Here is a 20,731-nt window from a genome sequence, read left to right as displayed (position 1 = left end):
TGAATTTTGTGCATAGCTAAAATTCTCATTGATGGTTTGCAATTATGAGGGTATGCATTTATAGTATTATACATTTGTGCATACGCACATGAAAGTTCATATCACCGTAACAAGATTAATTGATTTCTCATCCTTTTAGAACTAACAGAGCTCAAGGCCCATGCGTTGCAACAAAAAAAAAAGACCATAATAATTTAAGTTTACATGTATGTAATAACCATAATTGATGTGTTTTGAGTGTGATCTTCACATCATTCTATATTTCTATTGGTTGCCAATCATTATTTTGGCCCCGTTCGCTGGTCTGAAATTTGGCTAAAACTGACTGAAAAACACTGTTCCGGCTGAATTGTTGTGAGAGAAAACACTGTTCTAGCTGAAAAAAGAAGCCAAACAAGCTGAATATGGGTTAAGCCCAGGGCTGATTGGGTCGTTACAGCCTGATCAGGTTCCCTCCGAGTTGAGACTGATTGGGCACACGTTGCCATGCAAAAGTAAGACCAATAATACACACATCCATATCCTGCAATCCTCTCATTAGCGTATATTAATATATCAAAAGGTTCACAAACCTAAAGGTAAGACTAATAACACACACATCAATATCCTAGAATCCTCTCAGCTGCCAATTTACTTGGGTTACCTACATAGAGATTTGTTACTATGCTTGGAAGGAACCACTGGTTCCTCCGTATGAAATTACTTGCAGCCGTCGATCATTAAAAAATTAACTATTTATAATAAAGGATACTATAGTAATTGTACACTCAGGTTATTAACTTGATTGACCTCTTCTTCCTTTGTCGCAGGTAGTCGCTACTGGTTGGCTGCCCAGGACTCGCCGTCGCCTGCCTGTGAGGGTCTGCCGCCGCCCGCTTGCAGCCTTGCAGGTGATTTCGCAAGCCCTGCTGCAGGGTCTCGCCGCTAACGGGAGGAGCAGCAGCGATTTCCTATTTCCAATTCCATTGTTCCCATTCCGGAGAGTAGCCATGGCCTCTGCTCCTGCACGATAACACCAAACTGCTGTCTGCTACAAGAGCAGCACCTCCATGATCGCCCAGGTGCTCTTGTGTCCAACACCAGCACAGGCAGCAAAGAAAAGGTGAAAGCATATGGTAGGAAGACTAACAAAACTTGTCATCTGGGGTGATGCAATCCTGCTGCTGCCAGCTAGCAGGACCGGAGGACGGAAGGGAAATCTGGTTGGGAACTTGGGATTGGAGGAGACAGTGGGGCGTTCGTGATTGTGGAAACAAGGAGAGCACCGGCAGGGAGCCAGGGAGAGAGACGGCCGGCCGCCGTCGCCACCGAGAATACATCGATTCCACCGGGAGCAAATTCACAGGCAGCTCTGCATTTACATTGGGGTCGGGCCAAATCTAATAATCCGTGAGCCATGAAAGTACAATTATAACCTTTAAAATAATTTGTTAATTAATTTCGGGTCCACTATTTTTTTTGGTTCCGGCCCACAGCTTAAATTCCTCCTAATAGGTTTTCCTTATTTTGTAACCATTAGATCTCGCCGAATGAATGGTTGTTATTTTTTCCAGGCACTGTAAAATTTCTCACCTACATAAGGCTAGTACGGCAGATATGGTAAAACCTGATGATCCAAAACTGCAGCAACACAAACGACAAACTACATACAAAAGACGAAGAACAATGTATGAAGCCCACACTCACGTTATTGTACTGTAGCTTTGCTTTCCTCTTCCGGCCACGACCTTTCTTCTCTTCTACCTGTGTGGTTATTCAACTTGAGTTTCGATACTTTCCTGGAACAACCAGACAACACCACCATGGTCAGCAAATTAAAAGAAGCAATAAAATGGGTTCAACACACAGTGGAAATTTTATACTCGAGCAATACGATCCATCTTCTCAATTAGAAACTCCAAAAGGAGTCGTCTTCCTAATCAGCTCATCTAACTTGCTATACCGTGTCTCAGGATCAAAAGCAAGTCTTGCAACCTCCTTCCTGGCTTCTTCTTCTTCCTCTGCCTTGAGAGACAATTAATTAGTTTGTTGTGTGAAAATCATAAAATCCAATTGATAAAAGCATATACTGTATTTGACAAGTGTGTTGCCTGCACACAGAGGCCATAGAAAAAATAGTGATGGGAAAAATTCAGCTGCACTTTCTTATAGCAGACAGGCTGCACGCCACGGCAACCAAGCGACTTGTCAGATGAGGGCAGCCAAGCTGGCCGGGGGAGAGGGCGGGCAAGTGGAAATTTTATATAAGTTTAAATTTAAAGTGTCTGTCTATAGGCAAACAATATGCGACATGGAAAAAACTATAGCCACACCAGTTCATCTAAAGCTGAAGCATACAACATGGTGAAATACCATTCCTTGAAACAAAGTGGTAGTACTTGTCTGAATTCTCCAAAAGATACTGTGTACACAGAGAACCACCTTGGAAATTAACTGATGAACCAAGTTTCAGCAGACAATACAAAACCTTTCACTTACAGCTTACTTGCAATGAATTGTTGATTTCGAATTGTTTGCTTCAAGGCCCACAGGAATGGACCATCCAGCATCTTGTTGTTTAACTGCCAACGCATCTAATTTCTTAGCAGGGGACTGAAACTACCGACCCATCTACCGGGAGCAACAAGCCATTAAAAGCCATTAATTTAGCAAATACGGTCATCATGAAACACTGAATATTGTAAATCTGGCAGTGCCTCATTTCTTACCAAAATATATCCAATGCCTCAAGTTCTTTTTAGCTTTGACTGAGATTCTTAATTATAAACTCTAATGTGTTTTTTGTTTACCGTGGTGTTTAATCAAGATCCTCTTATCAGCCTAATGTAATTTTCTTATACCTTCCACTCTCTTAGCACCAACCATGTGTTTGATGCAGCAATTATCTAAGCTCTTTTCTTTATGAACGACATCACTCAATTTGGCAAACAAAAAAAATATGTATCCTTTTCTGAGCCAATATGTTTTTCTTTCTTTGGTTTGGCAACAAAAAGTTAACTGTGATTACAAATAGGCTCCAGGGTAAACTAACTGTAGAGTGGCAACCATTTGCATCTTAAATGTGTGGCAAGATCAATCATATCAAAACTGCCATAATTTTCAGTTCATTTGGCACACTGTAAGCCTCAAACGGGCATGGCACGCAGTGTCCTATAGCATTGGGCAAAAATATGATGTGCAAATGACAAATGCATGATCACAATGACACGGGGAAATAAAAGCCACCTGGAAGTTTGCAAATCAATTTAAATAGCAATTGTGAAATTCAGATATTCGTTGAGAAAAATACCCATGGGTTCATCGCCTGTAGTCTTCATTGGAAGTTGGTTGATTGATAATGTAAGCCTTGATTTGAAGATGGGTTCATCGCCTGTAGTCTTCATTTGTAGCCTTGATCGCCTGAATTAGACTGGGCACTTTGGTTTACGCATGTCCCTATCTGGTGGGTTCCATTTTTCTGAATTATAAAATGTCAACAATTAGAACAAAGCAAGAGATTAAGTCTCTGGGCTTTGAAGACCTTCTATTTTAACAAATCATGGCTGCAAGCACATAAAATCCTTGAGCCTCACAGAGGAGCAACACTGCATAGTATCTTAGTCTGCACCTTGCACCTTGGTTGATTGATATTGCACCATTGCGCTTTCGGCCCGCCATAACTTTTTCTCCTGTTTTTTATTGAAAATTGTTAACAACATTTTTACTAACCAGTGTTAGTACCACCTTTTCAATGATCTCTGTGTAAAAAAGATAAATAAGCATTAGAAAGTCTACCTTTGCCAATGGATGCATCAACTCGATTTTTAGAGGTTATCTTGAGAGGCTAACAAAACCAATATCTATCCAGCTGGGAAAAGAAGAAGAGAAAAAAATGTCAGGCCTCAAAGCGCTGCAATCCTTGACAAAGCAGAGAGACGGTATTGTTAGTTGATCTCCACCAATAGGCCCAACGGCCTATTGGGCCCTTGCCTCTGCTCCCTGATCGGGGGAGCCCAACCCTAACTGGTTGGTGGGCCCCTGTGGCACAGCACATATATATAGAGGAGTGGGGAACTGGGCTCGGGTCACGAGGTTGAACGGAGCCGCCATCCCACCTACAGAAAACCCTAATCCGATCTTAAAGAGGTGCTGCCAGCGACGGGACGCCCCACCACCGCCGTCGGCCCACTGCAGGGTCACCACCGGACCGCCGTCTCTCCACCAGCGCCACTGGACTTCACCGCCACCGCGCTGGACGTCTTCTACACTGCGGCACCGGCGTCTACCCGCTACGGTGCATCTACCGAGAAGACAAGGAGAGGCTTACCGGATCTATGGTTACACACAGAGAGGTAATCAACGATACTAACATTGGTATCAAAGCCAGGTTACTAGTGTGTAACCCTAACCCTAATCGGGTAAAAGAAGAAAGAAAGAGAGACCGGGGTGGCGGACGTCACTGTCTACCGGTCACCACCGCCACCGCGCGGGGGGAAAGATGCCGCACCGTTCACCGGCGCATGGCAAGAGAAAAGAACCGAACACTTCTTCTCGGATCTGAACAGAGAAGAGGTTCCCTAACTAGGAAAAGAAGAAAGGGCTCTCGGCACTTCAAGCCGAACCCTAAACCCGTAAAAGCTTTCAACGGGAAGAGAAACAGTAGAAAGAAGAAGAAGAAGATTGGGTTCGGATTTGGCCGAACCCTAAGACCTAACCCTAATTTTAACCCCATCCCGAATCGGTTCAAAAGAACTCTAACCCTAACTCGCGACTAGGAAGGGGAAAAGAGGGATTCGGTACAAATCAAAGAAAAGAAAGGAAATCCAAAGAAGGGAAAAAGAACAGGGGTCGGCACTCGAACCCTAACCCTAGATCCCATTCGGATGAACTTCGAAAAGAAAAGAAAGATCATAAAAGAAAATCAGAGAAAGGGAAAGGGGAAGGTCGGATACCGAACCCTAACCCTAGATCTAAACCCTAATCCCCAACACTCAATGGTTCGGATAAGAGGAAAACAGATCCAAACCGAAAGGGGAAGAGGGGGAAGGGGGTGGCTTACCTCGCTGCCGTGCAGCGTTGCTGTCACACCGGCGCGCGGGGAAAAGAAAGAGCCGAGCCGGGGGAGCTGGCTCGCCGGGCTCGGCCAAGAAAGCGCCGCGGCCAGGCCGCTCGATGGCGGCGTGCTCACCCGTTGGGGAGCACGCGCGCCGGCGAGGGGGTCGGCGATGACGCCATGGTCGCTCCACCGTCGTCGCTCTCGCTTCGCTCGCTCTCGGTCGCTGTTGCACTGCACTGAGAATAGGTGAGGTAGAGAGAGAAGAGAGCGGCGAAGAAGAGAGAGAGAGAGCAAAGGAAGGAAATGAGCTAGGGTTTCGGGCACCGGCGCGGCGTCGGTTTTTATACCGCCCGAAATGAACGCGCAGCCGTCGGATGTAGACGAACGACCAAGATTAAATGGGCCAACTCGCGGCCCAGACGGGCGCGCGTGGCCGAATCACTTTGCCGGCCCAGGCCCAAGTTGCGGCCTGGGTGTGGTCGGGCGCCGCGCAGCTGTGTGGGCCGAGCCGGCTTTTGCCAGTCTTGGGCCGAAATAGTGAAGAAGGAGCCCGTTTTCGAATTATTCTTTTTCTAGAAAATTGAAAAATGGAAATTGGCTCAAAAGAAAATATAGAAAAAGTACTTTTCCCTGTGGGTAAAATTCAAGAAATTGATTGAAAGTTTTTTCCGCTGCTAAAGAAAAAGTACATTCTCCAGTGTTTTTGAACCGACATGATATTTAACTGGAGAAAAAGAAAGTTTTTCCAGTAAATGTTTATTTCCTGGGAAATGATTAATGGATTAAAGAAAATAGGAAAATCAATTTTCCCTGTGGGTAAAATTTGAGAAAAAGAGAGTTTTTCCATAGCTAAAGAAGTTGTTTATTCTCCAGTTATTTTGAACCAACGTGGTATTTAATTGGAGAAAAAGTGAGTTTTCTACTGCTAAAGAAATTATTGATTCTCCAGTTATTTTGAACCAAAGTGGTATTTAATTGGAGAAAAAGAGATTTGTCATGGATTATGATGTTATTTTCTGATCAACGTTGTTAATAACAATATCATAATTTTAATGATTTATGCATTAATTCTACTTCTGCCCAACGGTGATGTAGAATTAGTGTATAAGAACAGATGTTAATTTTAATGATTTATGCATTAATTATATTTCTACCCAACGGTGATGTATAATTAGTGTATGAGAACAGTTGTAAAAGTTAATGATTTATGCATTAATTCTATTTCTGCTCAACGGTGATGTAGAATTAGTGTGTAAAAACAGTTGTGAAAGTTAATGATTTATGCATTAATTTTATTTCTGCCCAACGGTGATGTAGAATTAGTGTATACGAACAGTTGTATGTTTTGATTTTGACCAACGTTGGAATCAAGACATGCAAATGGTGTTAATTTTATGATAAGAAAAGTTTTGACCTAGTTTTCATCTTGTCTAAGGTGGACTGGGTAGTCACCTCACCGTGTTCCACTGAGTTTGTGGCACCAATGAGGGAGACAAAAGAGAATGATGCCACTTGGGCAACTAAAGAGAGGGATTTTGAATCCCAAAAGATAGTCCTATGACTTTTGTGCATAGGAAGTGGGTCACTGCCAACAAGAAATATTTTTGCTATGATAAAGAACATGATTGAACCTGCAATTATGGGCTCAATCCCAGAGTGTGACACAGTCACCGAGTACCTCGATAGAATAAAGAGTCAGTTCACTAGCTCTTCAAAGACATATGCTACCTAGCTGATAAAGCAGCTGGTGACAGAGTGTTACTCTGGAAATGGTGGCATAAGAGAGCTCACGATGCGTTGTCAAAATTATGGCACTGTCATTTAGACCATATTTTGAGGGGGAGAATAGAAAGACAAGTTAAGAATGATATTCTTCCTCCGTTAGAGCTCTCAGATTAAGTTCAATGCAGGGAATGCATAAAAGAAAAGTATATAAAGAAGATTAAGAAAGATAACAAACGAAGCGTAGGAATTTTATAGATTATTCACACAGATATCTGTGGTCAACTTTTCTGTAAAGAGTGTGGATGGTTATGATCCGTTCATAACATTCACAGATGATTACTCCCATTATGGCTATATTTATCCAATCAAAGAAATAAAAGATGTAATAGATAAATTTAAGATATTAAAGATTAAGATAGTCAGGTCTGACCGTGGGGGAGTACTATAGTCGGCATACCCTAAAAGAATGGCATAGTAGCCCAGTATTCTACACCGGGCGAACCTCAGCAGAATAGAGTAGCTAAAAGAATCAATCGCACCCTGATGGATATGGTGGGCAGTATGATAAGTTACTCCACCTTACAGTTGAGCCTGTGGATGGAGGCGTTAAAACCGTCATTCATATTCTCAATAGAGTATCAAGAAAGTCGGTGCCCAAAACACCGTATGAGTTGTGGACAGAAAGAGTACCCTCACTAAACCACTTGCGTGTGTGTGGGGGAGCCTTGCTGAGGCTAAAGTATTTAACCCAAACATTGAGAAGTTAGATCCCAAAACAGTAAGGTGCCATTTCTTTGGCTACCCAGAAAAGTCAAAAGGTTTTCGTTTTCTACTGTTCAGAGAGACATACAAAGTTTGTGGAAACGAGACATGTTGTCTTCCTAGAGGACGAAAAGATGAGGGGAGCATGGTAGCTCGAGAAATTGTCCTTGAAGTGAAGCGGGTGTATGCGCCCACTCCAATGATTCATGAGCCATTTTTCTCACTACCTGCTATAGCTGCACCGACAGTGCTAGATACTGTGGTGCCAGCACCTATTGTTATCCCACCTGTGGCAACAATGAATGATGTTGAGGAACCTGTTCTTCAGGATTCTATAGAACCTATTGCCACACATGAGGGGGAGCAACAACAGCCTCAAACAGAAGATGTGCCAAAAGTGGAGGCCCCTAATGCAGGGAATGCATAAAAGAAAAGTATGTAAAGAAGATTAAGAAAGATAACAAACGAAGCATAGGAATTTTACAGATTATTCACACAGATATCTGTGGTCAACTTTCCTGTAAAGAGTGTGGATGGTTATGATCCGTTCATAACATTCACAGATGATTACTCCCATTATGGCTATATTTATCCAATCAAAGAAAGAAAAGATATAATAGATAAATTTAAGATATTAAAGATTAAGATAGTCAGGTCTGACCGTGGGGGAGTACTATAGTCGGCATACCCTAAAAGAATGGCATAGTAGCCTAGTATTATACACCGGGCGAACCTCAGCAGAATAGAGTAGCTAAAAGAATCAATCGCACCCTGATGGATATGGTGGGCAGTATGATAAGTTACTCCACCTTACAGTTGAGCCTGTGGATGGAGGCGTTAAAACCGCCATTCATATTCTCAATAGAGTATCAAGAAAGTCGGTGCCCAAAACACCGTATGAGTTGTGGACAGAAAGAGTACCCTCACTAAACCACTTGCGTGTGTGTGGGGGAGCCTTGCTGAGGCTAAAGTATTTAACCCAAACATTGGGAAGTTAGATCCCAAAACAGTAAGGTGCCATTTCTTTGGCTACCCAGAAAAGTCAAAAGGTTTTCGTTTTCTACTGTTCAGAGAGACATACAAAGTTTGTGGAAACGAGACATGTTGTCTTCCTAGAGGACGAAAAGATGAGGGGAGCATGGTAGCTCGAGAAATTGTCCTTGAAGTGAAGCGGGTGTATGCGCCCACTCCAATGATTCATGAGCCATTTTTCTCACTACCTGCTATAGCTGCACCGACAGTGCTAGATACTGTGGTGCCAGCACCTGTTGTTATCCCACCTGTGGCAACAATGAATGACGTTGAGGAACCTGTTCTTCAGGATTCTATAGAACCTATTGCCACACATGAGGGGGAGCAACAACAGCCTCAAACAGAAGATGTGCCAAAAGTGGAGGCCCCTAGAAGGTCTCAAAGAGTTAGAAAATCAGCTATTTCTGCTGATTATGAAGTGTATAACACTAAGAATTTCAAATAGAGGATGATCCCACCTCATTTGAAGAAGCCATGAGAAGTGATCATTCATCAAAGTGGCTTGAGGCCATGGAAGATGAAATGAAATCAATGAATACCAATAGAGTTTGGGACTTAAAAATAATTCCTAAAGGAGCCAAAACAGTAGGCTATAAATGGGTCTACAAAACAAAGCTTGACTCTCAAGGGAATATAGAGAGATATAAAATGCGACTTGTGGCAAAAGGCTTTATGCAAAGAGAAGGAATTGATTACAATGAGACCCTTTCTCTAGTCTCATGTAAAGTTTCCTTCAGAATCATAATGGCATTAGTGGCACATTACGATTAAGAATTACATCATATGTATGTAAAGACGGCATTTCTCAATAGAGACTTGGAGGAAAATGTTTACATGGCACAACCGAAAGGTTTTGTCATGGAAGGAAAAGAACGAATGGGATGCCGCCTAAAGAAATCCATTTATGGATTAAAACAAGCTTCAAGACAGTGGTACTTAAAGTTTGATCAGATAATAAAGAATTTTGGGTTTTAAAGAGAATGTAGAGGACAATTGTGTCAATACAAAATTTAAGAATGGGAAGTTTATCTTCCTGGTCCTGTATGTGGATGATATCTTACTTGCTAGTAGTGATGTCAGTCTACAACTGGTGACAAAGAAGTTTTGTCCTCAAAACTTGATATGAAAGATCTTGGTGAAGTCTCATTCGTTCTAGGGATCGAGATTCACCGAGATAGAAGAAAAGGGGTATTAGGACTGTCACAAAAGGCATACATAGAAAGAATCTTAAAGAAATTCAGTATGAACAAATATAGTCCCTCACCTGCTCTTATAGTCAAGGGCGACAGATATGGGGATTTTCAATGCCCCAGGAACCAATATGAGCTCAATTGATAAAGTGAAAGTGGTTCCATATGCTTCAGCTGTCGGAAGCTTGCAACATGCTCAAGTATATACGCGCCCTGACTTGGCATTTGTTACCGGGTTTTACTTGGCAGATTCCAGAGCAATTCTGGAATAGAACACTGCAATTAGTAAAGAAAGTCTTGCATTATTTGCAAGGAACGAAAGGCCTCATGATGACATATAGAAGATCTGATTTATTCTACATAGTGGGATATTCAGATTCTGATTATGCGAGAGTGAATACATATCCATACGTGGATTTTCTATCATCTCGTAAATGGGAGCTATTTCATGGAAAAGCTCAAAGCAAACTGTCACTACATCGTCCACAATGTATGACAGTTTGTAGCGTGTTATGAGGCAACGGGCTGGTGAACTGACTAAAGAAGTTCATACCCGATTTGAAGGTGGTTGACGACATCTATAGACCACTTAAGTTATACTGGGATTATAATCTGGCAGTACAGTATGCTCACAAGATAAGTCAGGTGGTGCTGCCAAACACATTGACATAGAGTATTATGTTGTGAAAGATAAAGTCCGGGATCAAGTCATAAGTCTTGAGCATATAAGTACAGAAAAGATGCTCGTGGATCCGCTTACAAAAGGCTTACCACCCAGCATGTTTAGAGAACATGGTGTTCAGAGAACATGTAGCTAGCATAGGTTTAAGGGAAAGCCTAAAATTCTTAGACAAAAGAAGGCCCAAAGATAAGTATCTATTTCAGAACAGAGTAGTGTATTATAGCTGTTAAGTCTATCGGCAATGGACCATGACGATGAGACATGCTCTATGCGTTAATATGTAATGGAATGAACAAAAGTAAATGATATGAAAGTGAAAGATGAAATAAGATTAAGGGGGAGAATGTTAGTTGATCTCCACCAATACCCTTGCCTCTGCTCCCTGATCGGGGGAGCCCAACCCTAACTGGTTGGTGGGCCCCTGTCGCACAACACATATATATAGAGGAGTGGGGAACTGGGCTCGGGTCACGAGGTTGAACGGAGCCGCCATCCCACCTACAGAAAATCCTAGTCCGATCCTAAAGAGGTGCTGCCAGCGACGGGATGCCCCACCACCGCCGTCGGCCCACTGCAGGGTCACCACCGGACCGCCGTCTCTCCACCAGCGCCACTGGACTTCACCGCCACCACGCTGGACGTCTTCTACACTGCGGCACCAGCGTCTACCCGCCACGGTGCATCTACCGAGAAGACAAGGAGAGGCTTACCGGATCTACGGTTACACACAGAGAGGTAATCATCGATACTAACATGTATGCCTTGTACCCCTTCCTAGCCGGTGATTCGCTTGAGCTCGATCAGAGGTGTCCATCCCATGGACTAAAGGAATAATTTATATTCTCAATTCCTGCTGCTTGGTCCAGTTTGATTGTGGGAAGTTGCAGGAACTTGCTATTCTGTTAAGGCGTTTGAAATCAGAAGGGCACAGGGCCTACTAAGAGTACATATATTTATATGGGTACACATATTTACGTTTAGATAGATACAAATAACTGCTCTGCAAAGCACACCAATATAGGGAGGATGAGGAGCACAAGGGCTAGAACATTAAGAGGAAAGCAGATTAAAGCACACAGAATCGCAGGTGCGAATCCAGTAAAGGACATTGGGCGTGCACATGTACCTCTGATGTATTTGAATGGGATACATGTATACACTTGTAATTAGATCAGATCTGAATACAAATATAGCCAGGGTTCGGGTGCTCGGTTTCGCATAGCACGAAGGGAAGAGAAGGGTGGGCATACCTGTTGGGTGCTCGTCTCCGACGAAGGGACCGACGAAGACCTGAGCCCTGGCGTGCGGCGGCGGCGGCGTGAGGCAGCGGGATGCGGGATGGCGGAGGGCGGCGGTGTGAGCATGATGAGGCAGGGGCAGGCCGCCGGCGTCAACAGGGAGAATGGGGAGGCGGCCGGGAAGGGCAAGGAGGAGGCGTGGTGGTCCGGTGGCGGCGACGGTCATGGGCTGCGGCTGTGGGGTAGGGCGGGCGGCTAGCCATGGCGGCGGCCAAACCCTGGAAGAAGAGAGAGGATGTGGGATGGGGCGGTTCCGGGGAGCTGCGCTCACATCGTACGCAGGGTCCACATGTCAGCGCGGGGACTCGCGGTATCGCACGGTGAAGGCAGAGCGACGACCCGGCCCCGTTCGCTGGGCTGAATTTGGCTGAAAAAACAAGCAAAAATACAGTTCCAGCTGAATTGTTGTGAGAGAAAAATACTGTTTCGGTTGAAAAAAGAAGACGAACAAGCCAGATTTTAAGACAAGCGAACGGAGCCGAAGAATCGTGGCATCATTCGGTTGTTTTTAGTTGTACATACAGGAGATATATTAGCGTTTATTAATAAGTGGCAGTTGGCAGAAGCAGAAGAGATTCGAACAATGCTTTTTCAGTTTTCACGCCGCCAGCTAGGCATTCCTATCTTCACCGCCAGGATTTGCTGCCGTTCTTGTTCATAATAAGAGGCCCTGTATATCTGTCATCCAATCTGACCGTCGATTTTGTGATCTCTGACGAGTGACGACGACAGAGACCACATCATCTTCATCGTTCCGCTAATGGCGCTTGGCATCTCCTAGACGTGCGTCCCAACGTCTCCCAAACATTCACGGATTCCATGGCCAAAGCTAGTGAGTTCTTCTTCTTGTTGTAAACTAGGTAGCGTGTCCGTAAGTTACTACGGAACAACTAAACTTTTGTATTAAAAACACATAGATCGCATGATAAGATAACAATACTGTGAAATTAAATACCAACGTTAAAATGACATTTAATCCAAAAAGCAAATTTCGTTAAATAACTTTTGTACTAAAAACACACGGATCGCACGATAAGATAACAATACTGTGAAATTAAATACCAACGTTAAAGTAATATTTAATCCAAAAAGCAAAGTTCGTGAAATTAACACTCTCATGGAGAGCACGGCGTCGTAGGCTCACCAACTCTACTGTATAGATCATTCCATGCGTTGCAACAGGATAAATATTATCCTAATAATTTATTCATGAACATGTTGTATTGTTAAAAAAACGATAATGCGAGTACGATGTTCAATATTACAAATTGAATCTTGTGCATGGCTAAAACTCTCATCGATGGTTTGCAATCATCAAGCTATGCATTTATAGTATTGTACATTTGTGCATACGCACATAAAAATTCATATCACTATAACAAGATTAGTTAATTCCTCAACCTTTTAAAACTAACCATCTCCATAAATTATCAGTTTGCTTCATACAGGACTGATATACCAAGGTCACCTTTCTTTATATTTTAGATAATAACATAACATGCCTTCAACCATATGCCCCTAGTATTGAATTGTGATCCAGTGTAGTATACCTTTGCCGCTTTGAAACATTGTTCCATTAGTAACTCAATGTGATGTAGGCAATTATTTAATTCAATATAAAAGACTTGTAACGAACAGACTATAATTCTAGCATACTATAATGGGATTATCATACTTAAGAAGTCACAGATCATGAAATTGCAACAAAGCTACTCACCCTTTCTAGAACACAAGTAGTTACAGGAGACAAGCAAAATTTCAATGCAATTCAAATTTCAAAACTCGGTGTTGTATATAGAAGAAGGGATATACAGTGTAGTCAAACAAGAAGCATCTCTTTCTAATTTTTTGTAACTTGAACATTTTCCAGTGACTCTGAAATATGAGATGATCCCTATAGATGACTTCCTAAGATGCCATGGCCCCCTGTTCATAGTCAAGTTTTATATAGTATTATGCAAAAGGAAAACTTAAAATATGGAGGTATTTCTGTGTCTTTTGTTATTTCCCCACTACCTAGGTAGACTAAAATATATCTGGCAAGAAGGTATTAACTTCTCAAAATCACCACTTGCTATGAAGCTGATCAAAGTACAACTCATTCTGCAAGGATAGCCTTGACCGGACATCGACGAGGCGCGGAAGGCCTCCACTCTCCTCTAGGCTCTAGATTTGGCATTCCACGGCGGCAAGAACTACAACCTAGCGACCCACTTCTGGCCCCGCAACATTAAGTCAGTAACCAGCCGGAAAACCGCCCCCAGAGAAGAGATCACAAGCAACCCATGACCACACAAAACCACAGATCAGAGCAAAAGCCGATGCCTTTGGGGACCAATGGCACGAGGGGAGCCGAATCCGGTGTTAAGATTGCACCTTTGCATGTCCTAGCGGTTGCGGCGGTGGAGGGAGGGAGACGATGCCGGAGAGGAGGATGTGCGAGTGCTGCGTTAATGGGCGGACACGAGTGCCACGAAGTTTGCGCCCGCCGGCCTAGAGCGGTCATTCGGGGCTGGATCGCCACTGCTTGATCTGAATACCAAAATGATGCATATATTTCCCCAAAAGAAAATGAAATGATGATATACCCTCTCTTAAGCATGTTCATTAATTTATTGGTAGGAAGTCCACATAAGCTAAATATATACTACTAATAAAACTAAAACAGTTACACACCGTGGGAACCGCTACAACAATACCAGCTATTGCGGCATTCTTGCTTCCAGTAGTACAGCCTCTACAACACGAAAACTATATGTGGATCAGAACGAAAATTCTAGGAAGCTCCAAAAACACAGAATTTGAATCATGAATAAATTGCACTGTGCTTCTATTCGCAAGATGACTCAACTACTGAACTAAAACAGAACTGCTATGCTCTCCTGCTCTTATGCCTTATGATCAAGCAAATAATATTGCAAAGAATAATTAAATAGAGCATATTAATTCCTATAGCTACTGCCCTGCCATCTGCTGGCCAAAGCTCCAGCATGCACAGGTCGACATAAGCATGATGCATGAACAATTAAAATGTAATCTAAGAGATGTTCAAAACGTTTGTTTTTTTTGTAAATCCGTCTTCATGATGCGTGAACAATTAAATATAATTTAAATTTTAGCATAAAATTGAAACAATCTTATTTTTTTAAGAAATCAAAACAATCTTATTGCAAACTGCCAGGACAAAACCGATCTTAATATGTCACCTGCAACTGTCCTGTTTATAAAAGTATGGCCCTACATGTAAACAATTATTGTTTAAAGCTAAAGTAACATTAATTATCATAAACAAAAATATAAATTTGTATTGCGGCACTTGCTCCTGACTGGCTTGTTTAGTTGGATTGACTGGCTTGTTTAGTTGGATGACATAGAACCTAAATGGAGGCCTCAAACAAATAAAAGCGGGAGAAGCAACCTAAATATTGTAGGAAACGTCCAAACAAGAATTGCATTTAAAAGCTGGAGAAGCAACCTGAATACTAACCAAGTGACGATTGACCACCAAAGTTTTGGAGACATATATACCTGGGTGATGATGTGGTAGGCGGGGTTATGCGCGGTTATGCCTAGTACTGCCAAGATCGATGGGTGCGGCAACCAAACTGTCAAACTGACGAGGACAGTGGACTTTGCCCTACCAAGAGGGCAACAGCCGTGGAAGATGATGGTGGAGACGTACTGATCCTTTGACGACGGCGAGCCGGTGGGGAGGGCCTGGCGGAGACGCACGCTAGCTGTCCGGTTGGCCGCTGGATGCTGTTCCTTTCCTTTCTTCCACGGGCAGGACGAGCTGAACGGCAGCTTGTGCGATGATCGATCCACTACGATGATCGATGACGGCTAGAGCGATAATGGTTCGTGGTGGGGTGGGGAAGCAGGATATGGCGTCCGATCTCGTCTGCCTCTTTTTTGTGCGGTTGTCGCTACAAGGAAAGAGAGAAGGAGGAGAGAATATGAAAATATGGGCTTGCATGTATTGTGATTTTAGGAAAGAGAAGTGACGTATGTTTTCGCAAGTCTTAATTACGCCGGATGGACATCCGTTTCTTCCCTTCCTATTTGGTCGGCCGGAGACGTGAGATTTTTTTTTTACGAGCGTTAATTACGCCCAGATAGACGTCCGTTTCCCCTCCTTCCTATTCGGCCAGGCAATTTGAAATTTTTTTTCACAAGCGCTTACGACTGGTGGACGTCATTTGGTCGTAGGTTTCTGTCGATTAGTGGCATATGATGAAACATGATCACGTGATTCTCGCGTGGAGTGACATTTTTAGGGAAGAAGCGCTGTGTGGACCATTGTGGGGGCCGACGACACCGGGTGGGATAACGAGCATGTGATCGCACGCAGGCATACCGACGACCCGACGTTGGATTGTTGCACTAAAACGGTGTCCATTTTTTAGTCTTTTTAGACGTGATGAGAGAAGAGATTGATGAGTCATGCTAACGTGCCGCTTGTGGTTGGTGTGGTTTTTGATGATGACAGTTTCCTTCTTGATTGGTTGCATGGCTTCCTTCTTGATTGCACATGCACGATTCCTGTTTGCATGCACCATTGTGGCGCCGTGTATGGAAGGTGGTCTGGTTGCTCGGTTTCACGTAATCCTTGATATTCTTTCTTCCTTCCAAAAAAAAAAAGAAAAGAATGGAGATTGGTCTATAATCAATCATTCGTATATATAGTCCTCATTTAGCAAATTGTATTGCTATAATTGTGCATGACTAATTTCGAAGGAAGAATTTTGTTGCAAGAGATGAGTGTAGGAGCTTGGGCTACGGGAACGCAGCTGGCAGAACTATGGGTCTACGTTGGAATGTCGCATCAAAAAATGTCCGTTCTTTTTAGTTGTAGGAGATAAAGGAATAAATAAAGCCCCTGATGCCCTGCATCGAACTGATCAAAGGATCGATGCATGTCTCGGACTCGCAGGAAAAGGCTGTACCTGTCCAGCACATCGGAGCCATCCGGAGTTCCAAGCTTCCGGACCAACAGAGGAAGAGGATCGCTGACGACCGATAGATAAGCTGAAACTGAAAGCCCCGACCGCGGGGTTAGCGCTAGCTTCCTGCCTTGAGCATCACGTTTGCCATAGATCTCACGTAATAAGCTAAGCCTCGCACAATCCAAGCGCGGCGGCCGGCCGGCTGTTCATGCGGCCAACGGAAGCAAAGAACAAAGCTAGGCCAGGTAGCTACCCTATTCCAAAGAATTAGTATATATGTGCATTTGCATCGTTCTCCACCGGCGGTGCTCTGCTAGCTCGTGCGTGTATATATACGGGGTGCACCCTGCAAATGATACCTAAAGCCAGCAGAAACAGTACGTAGAGGCGTAGAGTGAGCTAGCTAGCTAGGAGTGCGATCGAGCTCAATCCGTTTGCAGTCGAGCTCGTTTTGGCCATCGACGATCAGCAGGATCATCCATGGCGAACGCGGGCATGAAGCCGGTGGCCGGGCTCCTCCTGGTGCTCAACTTCTGCATGTACGTCATCGTGGCGGCGGTGGGCGGCTGGGCCATCAACCACGCCATCAACTACGGCTTCTTCATCGGTAATAATAACACTGTATTCTTGCAATCTTGCTCTGTATGGCTGTTCATGTCGATGACGTTGAAATGCCTCGTTCATCAGCTGACTGGTAATTCTTTGACTGATGCATGCAGGCGCCGGCCTGGAGCTCCCGGCTCACTTCTCCCCGATCTACTTCCCCATCGGGAACGCGGCGACCGGGTTCTTCGTCATCTTCGCCGTGATCGCCGGGGTCGTCGGCGCGGCCTCGGCGCTCGCGGGGTTCCACCACGTCCGCGCCTGGAGCGCCGAGAGCCTGCCCGCGGCGGCCTCCGCCGGCTTCGTTGCCTGGACGCTCACCCTGCTCGCCATGGGGTACGTATTTACTTATACTGCACGCGAATCGGTCGCGGCAGACGCGCTAGCTAGCAGCACTATCCAATCGAGTTCTGTGTATGCTGCTGTGTTGGTGATCGATTTCCTGACCCGTTTCCCCTGTCTGGGCAATTTGGTTGCTGGTTTCAGATTGGCGGTGAAGGAGATTGAACTGCACGGAAGGAATGCCAGACTGGTAAGATCAGTAGCCAATTACACTATTTGATTGATTACTAGCATATCTGTACTGAGATAAATCTGCAAGAGATTGACATGTAGACCGGCTTAATTAATTAACTGTGATGAGTTAACTATGGCCTTGAATTGGTGATCTCTTGTGCAGATATGCATGGAGTCCTTCACCATCATCCTGTCAGCGACGCAGCTCTTCTACCTGCTCGCCATACACGGAGGCTTGAGATAAAATCATCATATATTATGGCCGGAGGCAGAGACTGAAGACTGAAGATTTATCGGTTCTGTGTCGATCGAATTGAGTTGGCGTGCATCGGTTTCACGGGACAGGGTGTGGCTTCGTCGATCGCTTTGTCGTTGTGGGTTTATTCCAAGATGATGGGGAGGCAGTACGTACGTATGTGTATCTGTTCGTGTATGTGTGTGTGTTAATTACGTACGCCATTGTGTTGGGGGCTGCTGGTTGATTTTAGTTGTATCTCGTTGATTGTACGTGCGTCATATTGCATTGGTTATGTCATTCCGTGTGATTCATTGATTGTTTCGGAGATGGAGAGGCAATATGTGAGCGAGGTATGACTTATGAGTACTGTTAATGTCATGATGATGTGGTGATTACTGGCTTCCGGTGTGCAGATAGTCGCCCTCTTCGTTTGAGCTTATTTGGCTGATAAGACATGGCTGAAAGTACTATTGACTGATTTGGTGTAAGAGAAAGCATTGTTCGTTGGCTGAAAAAGTACGTCTTATAAGCCAAACAAGCCAAAACGAACAGGGCGAGTATCAACGTGAGCATCACTTTTCCCTGTGTCTATTTGGAACTTGGGTGATTTGACCCATTCCATCACTCAAGCAATTTGACCAGACAAATCACACAAAAGAAACCAAAAGCAAAATTTATGTGATCGGGCCCTTTGCTCACACGAGTAATTCTAATAGGATAAATCACACAAATAACCAAATAAAAAAATTCGAGTGAAACATACCTTTATTTCACACGGATTATCCAAACACACATCATCCACCTTCACGCAAATGAACACTACATAGCGAATGAACAAAAAAGAAAAAACAGAAATTTTCTATGAATTGCAAAAATCACAAAAAAACTAGGAAAAGGGCCTTGACCATAAAAACCAAAAAACAAAATTTCAAATTTCCAAAAGAAAAAACCAGAAATTTTCTATGAAAGGCAAAATCACAAAAAATCTGAGAAAACTGCCCTTGAACAAACATACCAAACAACATAAATTCAAAAAACAAAAACCAGAAATTTTCTATGAAAGGCAAAATCACAAAAATTCTGGAAACTGCCCTTAAGCAAACATACCAAACAACAGAAATTCATAAAACAAAAGCTAGAAATTTTCTATGAAAGGCAAAATCACAAAAATTCTGGGAACACAACATTGACCAAACAGACCAAAGAACAGAATCTCAAAAAAAACTGTGGGAGCTGCCTGAAACAAACATAACAATGAAATTCTAGCACTGAGTACTACTTACATAAATGAAACCTATAAATTACACATTACGAACAACTGTAAGTGAAGTTGAACTATACTATAACTAGGATACCTATATACAACCTGTTCATTTGGCTGGGCTGGTTCGTTGCTGGTTCGTGAAAAAGTACTGCTGACTGGTTTGTGTGAGAGAAAAATACCGTTTCGGCTGGAAATTTACGATCGTTTACGATCGTTTCACCCCATTTCCGTTACTCAAAGAAGAAACTACAGGGCCAAGCAGTCACACACACATAAACAACACCTTGTTCAAAAGCTACTATGCCCCAACAAGGAAGCAGGCACTCAGCAATGCAACATCAGGGCATACACAACCAGCTGGTACTTGAACAACTAATACTTGCAGGCGACAAAGACATTGTATCCACAAATCCAGGTCATAATTTATTAGAGACCTCGATTTATTACAAATACCAACTATTAAAATCAACTATGACATCTGACTAAGCTAACTAAAACAACTATAACAAATATCCAGATGAACCAGTACAAACAACAGAAAAATCTACCAAATAAGTTTACACCACACTAAAAATAAATTTACAGTGAACAAATCAATGTAATAATTATAAAAGGAGACAATAATTGCAAAGACAAATAAACTGTTAATCGATTGAATCACTACAAAAACACATTAAGCAGGCAAATATATAATCTGCAGACTTGCAAAAGTGAAGACTCAAAGTGCACAGTAATATACAAATACAGTGGACGATAAACTAACCAGGAATATAACGAGTTTACACAAGACTTAATTAAAAATAACCAGCATCCATAAGTAGCATAATAAACTACAAGATAATAAGGTTAAACAGATTATAACAAGTCTTAATTAAAACAACTAAATAGCAGTTTCAACAACTAGGTAGAACCAAATCCTTCTACAACCTTCGATAGCCATAAGTGCACGCCACAGAGAGCTCAAAATATCACAGACCAGGCATAGAAGAAAAAGGCCACATCTTGCTGCAACTAGCAGACTGATAGAAATCATCTGATTCAGACCTCTCTTCCATCTTAAGCACACGAAAGAAAGTAATATGCTCTTCATCCACACGGAAGCAACGGCCAGTCATCAGTTCTGCAGCTTCAGCATTTTCCACCAGCACATAAACAGTACCATTGACTACATCCAAGGCAAACTTGCACTTCGGCACAAATTGAAGGACCACGGTTATGACGAACAACCCTAGCAACAAGCTTCACCTTGTCTTCAATCTTCAAATCCTTCACAGCAAGAACCCTTGATTGGATACCAGGCTCTAAATTGAAATGCTCAAACAAAAACAATGAGACAACTTCATTGTCGAGAGTAGCAGCAGAACGATTAACCTGTACAAGTAAATTAAGGAAATTATGATCTAAAGAAATTTACCTAAGAACTACAACACCAACAACCAT

The 20,731-nt window shown here is 43.1% G+C and overlaps 1 protein-coding gene and 1 long non-coding RNA gene across 3 annotated transcripts; one reads left to right on the top strand and one right to left on the bottom strand.

Annotated features, from left to right (window-relative positions):
• Window positions 1-529: 529 nt before the first annotated feature.
• LOC136458844 (uncharacterized) lies at window positions 530-11,356 on the bottom strand. Of its 2 annotated transcripts, none has more exons than XR_010760060.1 (6): window positions 11,195-11,356; window positions 3,775-3,847; window positions 3,608-3,668; window positions 3,290-3,457; window positions 1,863-2,004; window positions 530-1,778 (listed from the first exon to the last, which is right to left on the bottom strand). It is a non-coding gene; the product is annotated as an uncharacterized lncRNA (long non-coding RNA). The 2 variants fall into 2 exon arrangements; XR_010760059.1 differs by having other exon boundaries at window positions 1,863-2,000.
• A 5,633-nt stretch (window positions 11,357-16,989) lies between these two features.
• LOC136458843 (membrane protein PM19L-like) lies at window positions 16,990-18,367 on the top strand. The gene is made up of 4 exons (XM_066458759.1): window positions 16,990-17,277; window positions 17,390-17,609; window positions 17,760-17,805; window positions 17,953-18,367. The coding sequence occupies exons 1-4, from the start codon at window positions 17,151-17,153 to the stop codon at window positions 18,031-18,033; spliced, it is 474 nt and encodes a 157-aa protein (XP_066314856.1). The 5' UTR covers window positions 16,990-17,150; the 3' UTR covers window positions 18,034-18,367.
• The last annotated feature ends 2,364 nt before the right edge of the window (window positions 18,368-20,731 follow it).

This window comes from Miscanthus floridulus, chromosome 6 (genome assembly GCF_019320115.1).
Source record: "Miscanthus floridulus cultivar M001 chromosome 6, ASM1932011v1, whole genome shotgun sequence".
Classification (NCBI taxonomy): Eukaryota; Viridiplantae; Streptophyta; class Magnoliopsida; order Poales; family Poaceae; genus Miscanthus; species Miscanthus floridulus.
Note: the sequence above shows the minus strand (reverse complement) of the source record. Positions and strands in the feature narration are given on the sequence as shown.